The 19,916-nt window shown below is 30.9% G+C and overlaps 2 protein-coding genes across 2 annotated transcripts; one reads left to right on the top strand and one right to left on the bottom strand.

Annotated features, from left to right (window-relative positions):
• Nucleotides 8,220-11,320, top strand: LOC109228785 (xyloglucan endotransglucosylase/hydrolase 2). Its single transcript, XM_019393990.1, has 3 exons — nucleotides 8,220-8,668; nucleotides 9,702-9,895; nucleotides 10,805-11,320. Exons 1-3 carry the CDS (start codon nucleotides 8,405-8,407, stop codon nucleotides 11,166-11,168), a joined length of 822 nt encoding a protein of 273 aa, XP_019249535.1. The 5' UTR covers nucleotides 8,220-8,404; the 3' UTR covers nucleotides 11,169-11,320.
• LOC109228784 lies at nucleotides 13,659-18,637 on the bottom strand. Its single transcript, XM_019393988.1, has 7 exons — nucleotides 18,112-18,637; nucleotides 17,242-17,344; nucleotides 16,629-17,125; nucleotides 16,437-16,539; nucleotides 15,110-16,329; nucleotides 14,151-14,255; nucleotides 13,659-14,007 (listed from the first exon to the last, which is right to left on the bottom strand). The coding sequence occupies exons 1-7, from the start codon at nucleotides 18,532-18,534 to the stop codon at nucleotides 13,870-13,872; spliced, it is 2,589 nt and encodes an 862-aa protein (XP_019249533.1). The 5' UTR covers nucleotides 18,535-18,637; the 3' UTR covers nucleotides 13,659-13,869.

Raw genomic sequence — 19,916 nt, 5'->3', positions numbered from 1 at the left:
ATATGTAACAAGTAACAATTAATAATTGGAAAAAAACAAAAAGAGTGATGGGGTGAAAAAAACTTTGCTTCCACTCTCAAGTTTTTTCGAAATCTATGCAATGTCAATTTCATGACAGCTATATAATAGCTAGGAGGAAAAATAATTCTGGATTTATGCCATTATTGATATTATGTTCTATGCTTGTTATTCATTGTACTGTGCTTTGCTTATTCAATACGGCATTGGCTTAAATCAGCATACACAGACTGTTTCAAACCTTCACCAAAATTATATGTTAGATGAAATAATAACACTTGCGATGGAGTGGTAAGTACTCCGTTATCTTTTATTATTAAATATTTTAGGTTTCAGTCCCGAGTATAGGATCGTCTTTGTTAGGGAGTCGTTTATCTCCAATATAAGATTTTCCAGTAAAAATCTTAGTCGAGTTCCACAATATATATATATATATATATATATATATATATATATATATATATATATANATATATATATATAATACCCCTCTCTGACTTGGTCCCCAAGGATGGGGTGGAAGGAGGTTTGCTATAGTTAGCCAAATATTGACACGTAAAATCTTATCCACATTTGTGGTTTGTAATTGTGTGTTTAATGAATACCAATATAGTAATTATGTCTTTATTTATAAATTAGTAGGAGTTAATTATACAAATTTTTAATTAGTAAATCCAATTGCAATGGATAAACAATTTCAAAACCGAATAAAAGATAAGGATTATGGATTGGTAGGCTGCTAGATAAAATAACTGGACAAAAATTTCTCATGTACTGATAATTTTAGCTAGCATAGTTATAAGAGGAAAATATATTAGGTCATTTCTTATTTCCTCGTGTGAAGCGATAGCCAACGTAAAACTTGTTAATTTATAATAAATTCTTTGTATATACGTCAAATTATATTAATTTATTTAGTTAAAGTGTACTTGCAATATTACTTTCTATTGCGAAACGTCCTAAAGATTTGCATTTATTATTATAAGAGGGAGGCTTTTCTCCTACACCCTTCAATATCTTTCCAATATTTGAATTTTAGAATATTCTAAAATTTCAAGAAAAAATAATTTTATCTCTAATTTTGAGTTAAAATTCAATTCTGAACTTAAAATGTTTTTAACCAATTCTGAACTTAAAATGTTTTTAACCAAAAAAGGAGGCTTAAATTAATTATATCGAGAAATGCAAATTAGAAATTGAAAAAAGGAAAAACAAAATTTGCCATTGCTCATTCTAAATGAGGTTATTCAAATACTCAAATAAATGAAATACTACTCTCTTTGTTTTTTCCCGTTAGAATTTCCCATTTAATTTTTTGGGCTAAATGGGACCAAAAAAGAATTTAATGGTATAAGTAGTAACTGTCTAAAGAAAATATCGATCTCATTAAAGAGAATTTTAAAACTTTGTGGTCCAAAAATAACGTTCCATTCATAGATACTTCAATTCTACTTATTTGTGAAGGAAAGAAGTGATGGTCCAACGGAAAAAAAAAAACGACATGAGAATTTGGTGAAAATTGAACTTTGCAATTTTAAAAAATATAAAATTGAGAATTATGCAAATGAAAAATACTCAATTCTCTATATAGATATTTTTTTTATTCTTGGAAATTGATGATATGATTTTATTTTTTTATTTAAAAAAAAATTCATATCATCAATTTCCAAGTGATTTATTTTTTTGCCAAATGCCAATATTCTACCTAATGCCCCCCTTATGCTGCTTTAACAATTTCAGGAAAATCAGTAGTACTATGGCCCTTCAATCATTAGCAGGAGCTGGAGGTAGAAGTTCAAATACGAGTACGATCGAATTCAATAATTTGCTGAAAATGTATTTGTATGAAATTTTTTATTAAATATATATATGTATGGTACGGTAAAATATATACATAACATGTTGCCAAGATAAAAGTCAACACGTGACAAGTATTTCTTAGTCTGATTTCCTAGTTAGCGCCAAATCTTCTAGAGTTACTTAGCCCCCGTTTAGCCATAGACTTCGTCATTTTTATTTTTTTTGGGAAATACCTGTTTGTTTATAGATTTTATCTATATTTTGACAAATTTGTAAATCCCAAAACCGGCTCAGGAGCTGTTTTTGGCCCAAAATATTACCGTTTAGTTTTTAAAAAAATTTCAAAAATTGCCCCAAACTTTTGTATTTTATAAAAGTCCCACTTTCTGTTAGTATGACCCAACTAATCTATATCTACCCACTTTTCCCTCATTAAACTCAAGCGGCTTTGTCCTTCTCTATAAACAGAAGAAAACCTTGGCCAAAGTTGTTGTGCCAATCTGTGGCAATCCACCGCGCAAAGATATTTGAAGGTAATTTGCTAAAATCTGCTAATGTTTGTATAAATTTTCTTCAGATTTATTTTACTTGTTTTGTATGAATTTTCTTCAGAGTTGTTGGGTATTTTTGATAGTTTTTAAAACTTATGGGTATAATTCACATTTTATGTTTTTTCAAAAAAGAAGTGAAGTATGTTTTGAAAAATTATGTCCAAACACATTTTCATCTTCAAACCAAACTTCACCCAAATCAAATTTTTTAAAACAAATTTGAAAATCTATGGCCAAACGCTAGCTTAATTCGAAGACCGAAGACCAAGAAGTGTATCTAATTCTAAGTCACATATACTACGTTCTACTGAAATTCTATCTAATTTTCTGTTTATTTGAGCACTTTATATATATATATATATATATATATATATATATATATATATATATATATATATATATTATAAAAGCATGAATACAATATCGGTTTATCAAAATAACCCTAAAATATAGCTATAGTATTGGATATAATTGTAATATTTCCTTTTGTATCCGATTTGGTTTTTAATTTGGTTTAGGCTTTTTTTTTTCAACAAAAATATATTAGTGTAGCCCATGTGTAGGTAGATTCATAGGATTCCAACTTATATTACACAACCTAACGGTATACGAACCTATTAAAGTTTTATAAAGATCTTTATGAATTCTATTGACAATTAACAACAAAGAAATAACACTCTTGTGTATGCTTCTATTCGAACTGAATTTATTATGAATACATGGCTATTGATCTAATTTTATGATTTGAAAGATAAAATATTTTAAAAAATAGTTCAATACTCCTATTAGATAATATGGTAATTAGATAATATTAGATAAAAATTGGTAATTATATTAGATAATATTAACATAACTAAAATACCATGTTTTTAGACTACATGACCTTCTATTAATTTTTTTAATATTTGATATTTAAAAATTAAATTTGTCTATTAACTTCTTATTAAAAATATGTAGGTAAGTTTAATAAAATCAATTTCATAAAAATCCTCCATATTGACAGTACATTACCACTCCATAATATCCAATACTAAGAGAAATAAAAGTAATATTAAATGGACTGCATAAGCCGTTGAAATTGAGAAAAAATATCCCCGTAGTATATTTTTATATTATATTAGAACTGTTTTCCTACTCAAATAATATATTTTTAATCAATTATTTAAAAATACACCCAATTATTAAACAACAACTAAGAAAATATTTAAAAATATAAATGTGTGAGAAATAGAAAGAAAAATGGTTGGTAAGAGGCAATACCACTAATGATTCTGCAAACGTAAAGATCTAAACGTGAAATATAAGATCGATCTTTTTACTCTTTGAAAAGAAAATTTATGGTGGATAAAATTATAATTAAGATTAAATCTTCAAAACATGAGATGAACTAAAAATAAGAATCTGAATCAACATATAATAAACTATTTTTTTTTGTAAAGACCAAATAATTAAATCTTTTAATTAATTATTTAGCAAGAGAATGCAATTCAATTATTTTTAAAATTTATCATATGAGTAAAATTATTTTTCAAGTTAAGAAAAATCTTAGGGTACATACATTTATTCTATAGAAAGAGCATTAGAGATTAAAAAAATTAGAACACAAAGTAAAAAATATTATTATAGTATTAAGAATCAAACAACCATACAAGTGTATGTTGAAGCACAATCAAAGCTAAATCATGAACAAGAACAAGCTTTCAAGACTATATTATAAAGATTCGGCTTTTATACGGGATTATCCTTTGTAGATGCCTCTTGCTGAATTGAAAATATTTCTATGTCATGCATTACTTGCACATGTCAAATCAAGAGGCATGATACTGTTAGCAATAATAACAAATGGTGTACCGACAAGGATTTTATTATGAGGCCACTCACTTTAGATGTGATATACCTTTTCAAACAACTGAAATAACCAATACAAATACGTCAAAGCAGAGCAACAATGCTAAATCTATAAGGAAAACAAAATTGATAATATGTGATGAAGCGCTTATGGCTAAGTGTTAAATGACGAAACAATTGCCCCTAGAGATATATTGAATACCAGTAAGCCATTTGGTAAAAAAACTAATGGCTTGGAAGGTGATTTCTGTCATATACTGTCAATAGTTACAAAATCGACGAAATCAAAGACTGTAAAAAATAGCTTTTTTAAAATTATATTTATGGCCTCAAATAAAAAAGATTTAACTGACAAGGATAATTTTCGGTATATTTATATTTTGCAATTATAATAAATAAAGCAAAAGGATAAACTTTCTAAATATTAGACTATATTTATCACAATATGTTTTCTTGCACGAACAGCTATATGTTGCACTTTCAAGAGGAACGAATATCAATACCAACAACAAGAGTTCTGGTTATGGCAGAGCAACCAAAACATTAGAAGGAAATATACACAAAAAACCATCAACAAAGAAATGTTTGGTAAGATACCATCAAATTAAATACTTTTAAACTATAATACGTAATTATCTAACTAACATGACTAAATTGATCATTTGTGTAAGTTCTGATGATGTCCTTTTATTTTGAATTCACATATCATGCTAATGTAATAATATTTTTCGGCTTTCAGATGATTAAAATGGTTAAACCATCACGTGCAATTATTAACGTGCAATGCACGTTCATAGATACTAGTATATATATATATATATATATATATATATATATATTAAACTCGTTGACTCTATACGCTGGATTCACCTTTTTGCTAAGTAATTTGTAGAAGTCGTAAAGGTTTTCTTATAAATCTCAATAAATAGCTTCTCATTGATCGAATAATATGCATAAGGAATTTACTCTCGTCACGTGAAAATTGGCTAAAACTAAATAGGGCGCGGCTTTGGACAATCAATTATTCAAGAAGTTAAAAAAGGTGAGATTAAAGGCGGAGCTAGGTGGGCTAAAGGGATTCAGTCGATCCTCTTTCGCCGAAACTTGTACTGTATATATAAAGTTAATATATATATATATATATATATTAGGTGTTGAATAACTTTAGCTTTTTTGCGTGTTTTTTATTCTATTTTTTGAATTCACCTGATAAAAATCATGCTTCCAGCACTACGTGAGATATGCTCGTTTTGTATGAATCCTCCACGAAGTTTCAATTATTATCTACAACAATAATTACGCCTTAATCACAAACAAGTTATATGAATCCTTACTCCACTTAAGTTTCAACTACTATCTAAACTAAATATAACAGCTGTTGAAGAGTTAATGATTCATGAACAAAATGCAGGCTGTAAGGTAGATAGAGTTACTTTTTGTCCATTTAAAAGTGCTTTTAATGGTCAAAAAAGCTAGAAACAAGGCTTTTTTTTAATTTTATTTTGTACTTAGTTTTTTTTGGATGGTTTGAAGTTTGAAAATTTCATATTCTAAATTCATAAAGAATGTAACGTAGATTCAGATAGTGCTATACAAAGTACAAACAACACACTGACAAAGGGCTTCTCCTTATTTTCTGAACAAATTAAAAAAAAAGGGATTTTATATACTTGACTTATATTATAACATCTTCCTCTTTTTAAGGAACAAAAATTCGTAAACTAAATTTCCACACGGATCTTTCTAATTGGATTTTAGGGGAAAATAAAACAATAATTTTAAGTTTTTCCTATTATATTCTAAGTTTTCTTGGAGTAATGTTATTTGGTTAACGAGTAAAAAGATGTTTATTTGTTAATAAATAGCAACTGGATGTACTAAGCTACTATTATGCGCGAAAAACGGGGTTATAGGATTAGGTGTACCACATCATATGAAAATTTAAATTATTAGAGATGAAGAGCCCGTTTGGACATAAAAAAAATTCACTTTTTTTCGAAATTTTTTTTATTTTTTTTCGAAATCATTGTTTGGCCATAAAATTTCCAATTTTCACTTGAAGATGAATTTTGGAATTTGTCAAAAATTTGAAAAAAATCCAAAAAGCTGTTTTTCAAAATTTTCACTCAAACCACTCACGAAACTTTAGAAACAACCCAAAATAATATTCATGTCCAAACACAACTCTAATTTTCAAAGACCATTTTCATATGAATTTTTTTTTCGCTTTTTTTTTTAATAATTTTACAATTCTTATGTCCAAACAACCACGAAGTACTTTCATTTACTCATTTTAGTACCATGACGTGCGAGCTTACTCTTATTGCCGGTCTCAAATCCGAATAAAAGAGGGTTACGGTAGACTCACAATCAACTTAAACTTGTCAATTCATGATTAGTAACGAAGCACTTTTAATTTTTTTCAATTTTGTGTTTACACAACTCCATTTCCAGGTGGTTTAGCGTAGCAATGAGGCTCAAATCCACTAAATCTCCTATTTTTTTTCAATAATATATGGGAATATAATTTAGCCAACAATAGAGTTTATATATAGAGAGAGAGGAGACACAAAGTTATAAAACATTATATGCATTAACAGTTAAAGCAAATGTTTGTACACTAAGGGGTTGTTTGGTTGGAAAGAAGTTATTCCAGAATTAGTATCCCGTGATTAGTTATTCTACCTTTCCATGAGGATAAAAAATACTACAATCCCGAGATAATTAATCTTGGGATTAATTATATCGCAATTTTCTCCCAATCAAATATGGGATAAACTCTTCTTAAATTTAGTCCTGAAATTAATTATTGCTTATCTCTCATGCCAAACGAGGCCTAACAACAACAATTGACCTCTTCATCATTTTTTTTTACCTTCTCAAATTTACTATTCACTCTTATCTTATTTCCTAGCAAGTGGGTAAAATGACAGCATTTTGCCAGTAGTTAAAGTTGTTGGCTTTATCAACAAGGTCATAAGAAACTTGCAAAATAAAGCAAAATGTGTTCTTCAACCAAAACCAACCAAGTACTATAGTACTATATAATTTGAAAAATAAAATATTAAAAATACTATCCACTTATCCTTCTATTCATGCCTTTTTGATTTATTATACTTACTGTCAGTACACTTAATCTGGTTGGCTTCCACTAAATAGTCCAATCATACTATAGCACAAAGAGTAAAGGGGGGCCATACCAAATTTCCTCTAGGACAGAATCATTGTTGGAACCTTTATCCCTAGTTCTTGTACCCTTCCCCCCCCCCCCCCCCCCACATCACCTCCCACCCCTACTATTTGTATTATAATAATATTGTCCAGATCAATTTGCACGCATCTTAACTATTTCATCGCATGTCAATTATTTTTTATCAGCACATATATCTGATAATTCTTATTAATCAAGCAGGGGCAGATGTAGCTTAATAGTACTGAATTCATCTGAACGCAGTACTTTCGACGTGGAGTATGATTTTATATATAAAAAATTACTAATATTGCAAAAATAGCATACATGAACCCATAACTTCTAAGATATAATGGGTTCAATACTAAAAACCTCAAATGTTGAACCCATATAGTTTAAATTCTGAATCCGCCTATATAATTGAACAGTGGCAGAAGTAGGATTTTCACAAGGGAGTTCAAAAATTAACAAAGTAAATACGCTAAGAAGCTAAGGGTTCAACATGAAGGAAAAAAAATTGACCTTATATACATAGTGTAATTTTCTGCGAAGGAAATTCGTCTAATCAACCCCCTTCTGCTCACGTAGCTTCGCCCCTACTATTAAGGCTTTAGAAGATGAAAAGAAATTATCTTTTTTTCGTCTTGACTGTAATTTAGATCGTTAATTTTACGAGTTTTTATATTTACTTTATTGACCACTAGACCAGAACCCGATATTTTTTCTTTTTCATTCTTAACAAATACCAAAAATATTCTAAACCATCCAATACCAAAACAAAAAAGGCTCCAGCTATTATGGTATGCTAAGCTGGCACCAGTTGTTGCCCATGCATCCAATCCAAGAAACTCACAAGCTTTTTGCCCTATTCTTTATGGCTCTCATCTCCTTCTACTTACTATAAATACTTGTCCTCTTTAAATCACTTTCCCCACACAAACAAACATCACATATTCTAATTATTACAAGTAAAATTTTATATAAGCAAAGAGCTAAAATGGGGCCAAGAATTTTCTTGATTTTAGCACTTGTGTTTAGCTCTTGCATGGTTTCTTATGGTGGAAATTTTTTTCAAGAATTTGATTTTACTTGGGGTGGAAATAGGGCTAAGATTTTCAATGGAGGTCAGCTTATGTCTTTGTCTTTGGACAAAGTTTCTGGCTCTGGTTTTCAATCTAAGAAAGAGTATCTCTTTGGGAGAATTGATATGCAAATCAAACTTGTTGCTGGAAATTCTGCTGGCACAGTCACTACATACTATGTAAGTATATATTGTTTTAAAAAAAATTAAAGAAAAAAAAGTTGAACATATTATTTTATGGTTAGCAATAGTATTAGTAGTTCATTTGGAAGGGGAACCACGGAGCAATAGTAAAGTTATTTGAAGAGTCCGAGCAATGGTAAAGTTGTTTCGATGGAAGGGGAACTCCACTAATGCTTGCATTAGTATAAGCTGTCTACATACACCCCTTGGGTGCGGCATTTCGTCCGACCTGTGGCGGAGTCACTCATTGGCAAGGGGAGTTAATTGATACCCCTTCTTCCGGAAATTATACCGCGTAAATAGGCTAATTATTTTATTTTTATGTATATATACTATGTCTTGACTCCCTTTAATTTTTTCATATGCTTACTTATTTATATTTTGACACCCTAAAAAAAAATTATGGCTCTGCCACTGTCTCGGACCCTACATGAATGCGGGAAGCATTGGATACCGAGCTGCTCTTTTTTTAATAATATTAGTAGTTAATTCATTCACTTGAAAAGGAATGTTTTTGAAAGCTACCTAGTAATTTAATTTATAGGTTCAACCGAATCTAATAGCTTTGATTCGCTATGTATTTGTCATAAGAAATTTATTAAATATATTCAAATTATTAATTTAAAAAATTCAATAACTTAAACATCACATTTTTAGTATGTGCCTACTTTAAGAAAGTGAAATTTGATTCATGTAGATATAACCACAAATTATGCCTACTCTTATGCATTGTGGTATTATGAAACAACTTGGTTGATACTCATATGACTATTTTCATGTGGCCAAGAATTTTTCTTTTTAGCTATTAACTTTTATGTGTGATAATGACTTCTTTAAATTAAATTCCCTATTCCTTTTCCTTTAATTATTTGGATTCCTCATGCATATTGCATATCAAACTTTACAAGTTGTCAACTTCTTTTCTTATAATATTATAATCATCCCAATCCTTTATAGCTCCAATTAAGAAATAAACATTGCTTCTTTTTTTTTTTTTTTTGAACTAATTATTTATTTGCTTTTATTGCAGTTATCTTCTCAGGGGCCCACTCATGATGAAATTGACTTTGAATTCTTGGGAAATGTTACTGGTGAACCTTATATTCTCCACACAAATATTTATGCCCAAGGCAAAGGAAACAAAGAGCAGCAATTCTACCTTTGGTTTGATCCTACCAAGAATTTCCACACCTACTCAATCATTTGGAAACCCCAACATATCATGTAAGCAAAACCCTCAACATTATTTATCTCTGCATATTACCAAACAATTAACAAATTAAAAGAACTTAAAAATTTGTGTACTATATTTTTAGACCGTCGGATTAAGCTAGCGTTTGTACAAAGATTTGGTTGAAATTTTTATTAAAAAAAAAAGGATTTTTGAAGTTGTTTTAAAAAAAATAAAAAATTGGAAGTTAAAGTTGTGTTTGGACATGCATTTATTTGGAAAAAAATTAAAGTTTTGTGAACGGAACAAAAATTTTTACCCAAAAACTATTCTAGACCAATTTTTGGAAACTTAAAATTTTTGAACTTAAAAAACTGATCATATGAACAAATAATATTTTAAATTTTTTTATGAAAAAAAAAAAGCCAAATTCTATTGCCAAACGGGAGCTAAGTTGATATTCTAACAACAGGTAGCAAGCTGGATCTAGTAACAAGAAAAATATGTCAAACAATCTATTATAACATGTTAAATTAGACTGATAGTGTCAAAAGATGTACTTAGACAACAATGATTGATTGCTATTCATATTTATCATTGCCCAAAATCTATGTTACTCGGACTCTCCAAAATATTGTCGTATACGTATCGCATCTTTCATAAATACACTACTTTTGAAGGATCCAACACGCGCTCGACGATATTTTTGAAGAGTCCGAGCAACATAGCCCAAAATATAAAATTTCGCTTGATCTAGAGTCAAACCTCTCTCATCCGTTTCCGCATCTTTTTGGTTGTTATAACGAAGTGTTGTTATAGAGAACATATATTATAACATAGCATGAAAATTAGTCTCATAAAAAACTTAACTTTTACAGGGAATAATTATTATATAACGTTGCTGTTATAGAGAGGTATAACTATATAACATTTTCTCATATATTTTTTTTAATGTATTTCAGTTTCTTGGTCGACAACACACCGATAAGAGTTTACAAAAATGCTGAATCAATTGGTGTGCCATTTCCTAAGAATCAGCCTATGAGAATTTATTCTAGCCTTTGGAATGCTGATGATTGGGCAACAAGAGGAGGCTTAGTTAAAACTGATTGGTCTAAAGCTCCATTTACAGCCTATTATAGAAATTTCAATACTCAAACTTTTAGCAGTTCACAATTTTCAAATGAAAAATGGCAAAATCAAGAACTTGATGCTAATGGTAGAAGAAGACTAAGATGGGTTCAGAGGAATTTCATGATTTATAATTATTGTACTGATTTTAAAAGGTTTCCTCAGGGTTTTCCTCCAGAATGCAAAAGATTTTGAGTGACTTTAATTTGTTTTGGAAATTCTTTAATGTGTTTGTGGTTTTATTTTGTTAGATTATAGCAAAAAAAATAAATGTAATTTTCTTGTTTCATTTTGTATGTTATTTGAAGCTAGTAGTTCATCTTGAATCTAATTTATTTGATATCTTATCCCCTTTCTTGATACTTTTAATATTAGTAATCTCTTTTTATTTATAAGCGTTCAGTTTTGTGCACTGACAATGTATAAATTATTTGTAAAATCAACTAAAATTGACCTATAAGAATACATAATTCTTCACATCAATTCCGATATTATAACCTATGCTATAATTAATTAAATTGAACTAGACCATAGTTCCAAGTCACACTTCAAGACTTTTTATAGAATGAGAATTTCCTATACTTCTCCAAATTGCTGTAAAAATGAAAGAAAACAAAATTGATACATGAAGTTAAGAGCAATTTTATTGATAGAAGGGGAATTTTTAAGACGAAAATGAGTTTTCAATATTTTAAAAGTTTAATTTATATACACGACATTGTAGAGAAATTTTTGACTATCAGGTCATCTTCATGTATTGTAATAGGTGACGTGACTTATTTTAAAATTAAAAATCTAACTTTTAATGGAAGATTATTATAAATATCTTTTAGGTGATCTGATAGTATATAAATTTTTCTATACTGTCAGTATGACTGTGTACTTAAGTTATTCTTATTTCAACATTGCTCGTTAATTAATAATTTGTTAAACTTAGGAATATTGAAAGAATAATAAATATTTCCCCTCACCAACCTTTGCCATCAAAGGCTCCATTAACCTTAAGTTGGTAATGGGATGGCAAAGCTATTGTCCTCCATTGATTATCTTAATAATGTTTACCGAAAGCTGCCAATAATTTATTAAGAAGAACGTTTCAAGCTTGCACTTTGAATTGTGAACACAAGTAGTAAATAGGGCAAGTTACACATTTGGTCGGCCGGTCAAAAATAATTATATCCGCTAGTTAAATATACATCGATTATATAGCGGCTATATAATATATATGTGGGCCATGGGTCAAATGATGGTGCTGGGCTTGATTGGTTTAATTTTGATGGGCTGATGTTATGGTACGCTTTCGTAAAAATAGCATGGGCTAGCCAATTTCCGGACTGATAATTGAAAAATAGCCAGCGTTTGTAAAGTCATTGAAAAATAACCACTATTTTGCTGCAACACAGAAAGTTCCAGCATAACATACTAGAGCTTGGTGCACCTGTGTATGAACTTCCAGCATATTACGCTGGAACTCCAACACGCGGAAAGTTCCAGCATTATATACTAGAGATTGGAGCACCTGTGTATGAACTTCCAGCATATTATGTTGTACCGGTATATTATACTGTAACTCCAGTATATTATGTTGGAACTCCAGTATACTTATGCTGGAACTCCAGTATATTATACTGGAGTTCCAGCATAATATACTTGAACTCCAGTATAAGTTCCAGCATAATATACTTGAACTCCAGTATAAGTTCCAGTATATTATACTGGAATTCTAGTATATTATGCTGAAATATTTTTCGAATTTTGAACATGTTTTGTTTAGATTTATCTTTAGATGAAAAGTGGCTAAACTTCGATTACTTTTGAAACTGTGGCTATTTTTTAATGACCACTTGTAAATTTGGCTATTTTTTATTTTCTCCCCCTGCTTTCCTACCTCATATTTTCAAGGAGTTATTTAGCTAGTTACAACCTTTGTCTTTTTTTATTATATATATTTTAACAAAAATTTCCATAGTTATCTTGTATGTATGGTTGCCTTTGATGTGCAACAAATGGAAAGGTCAATTCTGAAATATTTGAGTTGTTTAAACTTTAAAATCGGCTAATTTTGAAAAGTAGTCTGATTGTCTTTTAACAAACTGATAAAATGGACCTTCGCAAACAGCATAATTGTACTACGATTTCAGTATAATATTCTCGTACCGAATTATATGCTTCTGTTGATTTCTACTCCTTGAAATCTACAATTACATAATAACCCCATATATGACAATCTCTTTGCTCTCTAGTAATCCTTGGGTAAGTTGATCTCCCTAATGAGATTAACGTGACCAATAATCTCAATCATCGCGTTCATGCCCGCTGTTAAAATAAAATACCACATAGTAAAAGTTAAACAAAAACAAAATGATAAAAGAATCAGTGAGGCAAGGTCAAAATAGTAGAAATGACAGTAGATACCCAGTCTAAAGGGCTACTATTTAGAAATTAGTCAAGGCTTCCTGAATTTTAGTTTTGTCCTAGATTAAGATTTTTAGTTCAAATTTCCAAGACAAAAAAATACTAGTTAATCCCTAAATAATAGCCCTCAGAAGTAAGAATGACTATTTGTACAATTCTCCCATCAAAATACTCTTAATTTTTTCTTTGTATTATCTTAGTCCTAACAGTTGCAAAAGATATTATCTTTTTTCTATCATTATGATAAATAAAGATACATATAAGCAGGGATTCTACAAACATCGTTGTAAAAGATACTTTTCCAGATACAAAGCAAATACTTAGTAGCATGAGTACAAAGAGTAAATCTCATTTCAGAAGAGGTATTAAAAAATGTAGCTTCATCCATAAATCTATAATTTGGTACTGTCATCTATCTACAAGTCCCCTTTGATAACTAGTTTCTTATCTGATTCCAAGTTAACACAAGCAAGTATTTAGCTCACTGATGCTTCTTTCGACCGCGCTTTGCCCTTGCTTTGATATCTTCTTTCTCAGATTTTGAACTAGATGATTCTATCTTTTGAACAGTTTTTTCTTCTATGGAACTGGCAAATGTCACTCTTGGCCGGTACAAGGGCTGCAGGTTATACATTGGAATTAGTACATGTAAATACATAGGAAGTTCAAACTCATTCATTTCATTGAAATAATAATTTGGACAGGATCAAAAGTTGATTATGCTTAAAGTTGTAATAGAACATGCACTAGCTAATTACTTACCGGGACTCTACAGTGATAATGGAGCTCGTTATTCATTTGGCTAAGGCGTTCTTTTGCTAGTTGTTCTGCTTCCAATGCTTTTGTACATGCTTCTTCAACCTCAAGCTGAGTGCAACAAAGTTACATGAGATCATGCTTTTATAATCTTTACAATCATTAAATGGATAACATAGAACAAACATATATTTTCTCCCACAGAAAGAAAGAAGACCAAACAAGAAAGTTAACGAAAATAAAGCTTAAGCTTCAAGTAACAGGGCTAAAATTTGGTGCATAGGAGGAACATTTATTTTTTATCTCACTGGAATTTGAATCATTCAATTATGAACAGACTTAGATAAATTTCGTTTAATTTCATTGACATGAACATGTAAATAAATGGCTGAACAGAAGGGGGAAAACTCAAGTATCACATGAATTATCAATTTGGCAATTAGATGATCTGCCGAAGCAATATCCAATTTGTTTCACACCAACATGCAGGATCCTTTAGACTTAAAGTGCCACTAGAAAACAAGTGTTATACAAAACAAGGGAAGATATGGTGCAGAACCAAGAGTCGAATATTTCCAGTAATTGAAGCTTAGGACCACCTTGAATTGGTCTCGACGTCACAATTTCTGGAAAAAAAAAGATTTTTTTTTTGGTAAAAGAAAACAAGAATTTTATCTTTTTCTGGAGTGACATGATGGAAAATCATTTTGCACTATGTTGTCAAAGTGGATCAGTTGATGAAACTCAAAACAGAAGATATTTCAAAGTTCTGAATAAACAATCATCCACAACAACAGGACGCTTGCTATGAGGTACTTTCAGGAGTAGACATAAACATAACTAAAGCAGCTGACCTATGCAATTCGGGACACATGAAATGACGAGTAATATGAATAGAAATGTATAAGCATAACCTGACAGCAAGAGACACAGTTATCAAAAGGAGTAGTTAATCTAGTCTTTACCTGAGAAAGTGGTATAGGAGCAAGGTCGTTTTCACTAGAAAGGTGTTTCTCCAAGAAAATCCGCATATTAGCCAACTCCTTCATCAATCCCAGAGCAACTTCTTCAGAATCTTGCATCTGATTTGTAGAAAATTCAAATGCTCTCTCAGCATGCAGGCGAAATGACACACAATTCAGACAGTTGCACAGACCTCTACATCCCCTAGGATTTCTCTTTAATATCCCTTTGTTGAGAAGATCAGGACGAGTAACCAAATCATATGATGATTCACTCAGAGTTGATTTCTGATGACAAATAGTTGGTTCAAGGCATCCATTTTTGTTTGGAGCATCACTAGGCTCAGATTCTGAGATTTTTTGTATGGACTCCTTGCATAAGGTTTTGGTGAGACCATCATTACTATATTCTGAGAGATCTGATGGTTCAGTGGAAGAAGATGCTTTGATCAAAGCAACTGCTTCAACCGCACTAGTCTCTTCATTGCTATCTGCCAACAAAACCTTGCAGCTGCTTTCTTTAGTGATAGGCTCAGGTTCTGACACCTTGAGGAAAAGCTCCTTTCCTACAGTGCCAGTCGGTTCACAGCAATTTGAACCTATTACTTCAATCAAATTGCTAGCTTCTTCATGATGATCTACCTTCAAAGTCATGCGATCACCTTCAGGACTAACAGGCCCAACTTTTGGAACTTCTACCCCATATTCACTTAACAAATCTTCAAGACTGATAGGCAAAAGGTTTGTGGTATCTACTTTATATTCTCCAGTTGAAGTTTCAGGACTTACATTGGAGTTTGATGTTACTCCTGGACAATTTTCTCCAGTATTAAAATTATTGATCTCATTATTGAGACATTCTGGTTCTGACTTTTCTGTAGTACTTGCATCAGTACACTCTGTTTCTGATTTTCTGATTTCCACGTTAAGTAAAGTCTGTGGATAGGCAATGTCATCAGGAAACACTGAACTTGGCTTCTCATTGAATGATTCCGCAGCAGAACTTAAATTTTCCATGGGGAGACAAGTATTTAAGCAATCACTCACATCATTGGCTGAGATGCACTTGGGTTCCAATATCTTTGTCTCTTGTTCTTTAGTTTCATCTTTCATAGGAGAATATTCTTTATTCATAAGAACTTCTTTACTCACGGACATCAAAGGTCGATTGCACTCCAAGTCCCTCTGAGATTTGGTATGTCCATTTTCACTTGAAGCACCTCCTAAGAAACATGAACATGGTGATTAGCCTACAAGCATTGGTTTTTCATGGGAATTCATTTTAGATCCACCTAATATATGCACCTAAAGGAGTGGAAATGTGACTTACCGGAATCACTTTTTGCAACATCCATCAGAAATGGGAGCAGTCTTCTGTAACTAACAGAATTTACAGCTTTGAACACCTTCAGCCTAGAGCAAGGATTTAGAGCCTGTAAAAATAACAATTTATACAAATTTTAGAGATACTCAAACGATCTTTTACAACAACATTGCTATTCAGAGCTTTAGTGATATTTACCAATTTGTTCCTCGAAGCACTGCCATTTCTCCCAGGGCTCAAACTAGACTTCTTTACAATGCAGCCATTTCTTCTATCTGATGGATGACCAACAAAAAATTTCTGTGTCTGCTCCACATTATGTTCTATGCTGGCACCCAAGTTGCTCACATCTGCTTTACATAAAATGTCAGCATCTGGTGGTGTCGTCTGGACACATTCTTCCAATGCCTCAGGATCAAGTCCTCCCACCTCGGTAAACACTTGAGGATCTACTCGAGTCTGGCTCAAAACATCAGGGACATCATTGAGGTCCTGCGGGTTGCATGATATATTGACCTCAATCTGCTGACCTTCAACACTCCTTAGCAATTTACTGACATCAGAATTAGCACCAACATGTTTATCTTCAGAAGTAGAACCATTACTAGCCATTGATTGCAGATCAGGTTTCAGATAACTCAAAGTTGAATTGTTGGACTTGGATTCCATATCACGTATCTCAGTTTCTGAAACATCTACAGAAAAGAAGCATTGTCTTAACTCCAGTTACACTGAAAACTTGGAAATATTGAATAGTTTAATCCCCTTAATCATCATTTGCACTAGGAAAAACAAAAACTTAAAAAGATACCAGAGTACTCTCTCGCAGCTTCCGTCAAATATGGTAGCAATCTTCTGTAACTAAATGAGCTTCGAGCTATGAACACCTTCCTCCGAAAGCTCGAACTCACAGCCTAGAAATTAATTTAATTAATTAAGAAAGAAAGAAAGAAAACTTAAACTAATTTTTCAACCAAACCAGAATTTGTCCTTGTACAATCAACATGTCTGCCCGATATTTTCATAACATGTTAACTAACTAAGAAATTGCTTACAATTGACACCTTCGTTAAAGTAGACACACAAAGATGCACCATCTGATATAATACAAGCTGTAGAAACTTTTGAAAGCTAGTAACTCAAGTAACTCACACATATGAGCACTATCTAAAGCAATCTCGAACTCTGAATATGAATTACATTAACAATAAAAAAACAATCAAAGAGAAAATTCTGCAATTTACTTGATTAATGAATCAAAAGTTATCCATATACAATCATGCTAAGTTCCCAAAAAGGTAAAAACTTACTTGCACACGAAATGTCTTTTTCATTAACACATTTATCACTTAACAATTATTAAGTGAAATGTATTTTCACTTTAATTTAAACTGCTAAGATTAAACTATCTGGTTTGGTGTAAATACCAAGTACAAGTAAGTTTCTACCTAAGATAAATACCTGATAGATTGTTAATAGAATTATTTCTACTCTTGGTTAAAATTTCACAGGAATCATACAATATATATATATATATATATATATATATATATATATATATATATATATATATATATATATATANATATATATATATATATATAATATAAGGTAGCTACAATATATACATAATATTAAAAATATTGATATGCAGTAAGCAAGAATGAATCAAATATCTTACTGAATTACTCTTCTGAACACCTCCATTCCTATTTCCATTACTCTCAGTTCCCATTTTACCATCTCCCTTTATCTCATTTTTCTCCTTCAATAACGGAGATTCGCTTTTCTTCAAATTGCCGTCATTTTCTAAAACAACTGAAGGTGAAGAAAATACTCTTCGAGCGCGAAGATCCTTGACTGGCGTACGAGATATTTCACACCGATCCAAAGAACCTTCTGGATTCTGTACGATTAGCATTTTGAGTTTCTTCACAGGTGGATCCAGTTGCTGGAGCTGGTGATCGGAACGCTTGAATTTGGCCGAATCGACCCGAACTCGACCCGATCTGTTACAGTGCAAGTAGATCTGAGATTTGCTCCGTGTGAATTGGCCTTCCATAATGGAACATCCTCTTCCACTTCCGCCTTGCTTTCTTTTCATTTTCTTTTTTGGATTGTGAGAGCAAATCGGCAGAAAAATTTCTTCTAGTGAAATGGAGCTGTGGAATTAGGGTTTTAGGGAAATGAAAGAGGAAAAAAGGGAGAGATATGGCGGGAAGGTGGAGTTTCGTTTAGTTTTATTGTTATTATTGGCGGGAAATAATTAGCGGGAAATAGTTAGCGGGAGTTTATGGACCCTCTTTAGTCAAACGGGCTGGATCATTTCATACAGCCCATTAAGAATTTGGACGAAATACAAAAGCGATCTTTATATAAATAGCCGATTATATTCGTTGTTTACTCTTTTTTAGCCATATGCATAAATGAGTAATTAATTATACACATATAATACATAAATTATGTATATATTATACTTTCATCAATTATTTTTAGTTTAACTGGTTGAATGGACGGCTATTTGGGTTAAATCTTCAATACAAAGGGATCTTTATATAAATAGCCGACTATATTCGTTGTTTACTCTTTTTTAGCCATATGCATAAATGATATTAATTATACACATATAATACCTAACTTATGCATATATTATACTTTCATCAACTATTTTTAGTTTAACTGGTTGAATGGACCGTTATTTGGGTTAAATCTTCAATACCAAGGGATCTTTAAATAAATAGCCGACTATATTCGTTGTTTGCTCTTTTTTAGCCATATGTATAAATGATACATTAATTATACATAATTATACACATATAATACATAAATTTATGTATATATTATACTTTCATCGACTATTTTTAGTTTAACTGATTGAATGAACGGCTATTTGTGTTAAATCTTCAATATAAAGGGATCTTTATATAAATAGTCGACTATATTCGTTGTTTACTCTTTTTTAGCCATATCATAAATGATACATTAATTATACACATATAATACCTAAATTATGCATATATTATACTTTCATCGACTATTTTTAGTTTAACTGGTTGAATGGACGGCTATTTGGGTTAATTCTTCAATACAAAGGGATCTTTATATATATATATATATATATATATATATATATATATATATATATATATATATATATATATATATATATAATCGATAATTATTTTCGAGAGCGACTAAATATGTTTATTTCTCTAAGAGTTTTGGCCCATAGGCCACTGGTTCGGGCACTTCAGTCAGGCGTTTCTAAAAAAGGAAAAGGGCGAGTCTTATTCGTTTGGACATTAAATATTTGTATTTACTTGTTTGTCTATCAAAAAAATTGCAAATGCTAAACTTCTATATTTGAAATACTGATGCAATATTGAAATATGATTTAAGGTGTTTTAAGCTAATTTTGCAAGTTTGATAACATTATCAGCTTGGTTTTTATTCAATGCATTTATTGATGTTAACATCAGCTTGGTT

This window comes from Nicotiana attenuata, chromosome 7, assembly GCF_001879085.1.
Source record: "Nicotiana attenuata strain UT chromosome 7, NIATTr2, whole genome shotgun sequence".
Lineage (NCBI taxonomy): Eukaryota > Viridiplantae > Streptophyta > Magnoliopsida > Solanales > Solanaceae > Nicotiana > Nicotiana attenuata.
The sequence above is the reverse complement of the archived record's forward strand: the minus strand, read 5'-3'. Positions and strand labels throughout refer to the sequence as shown.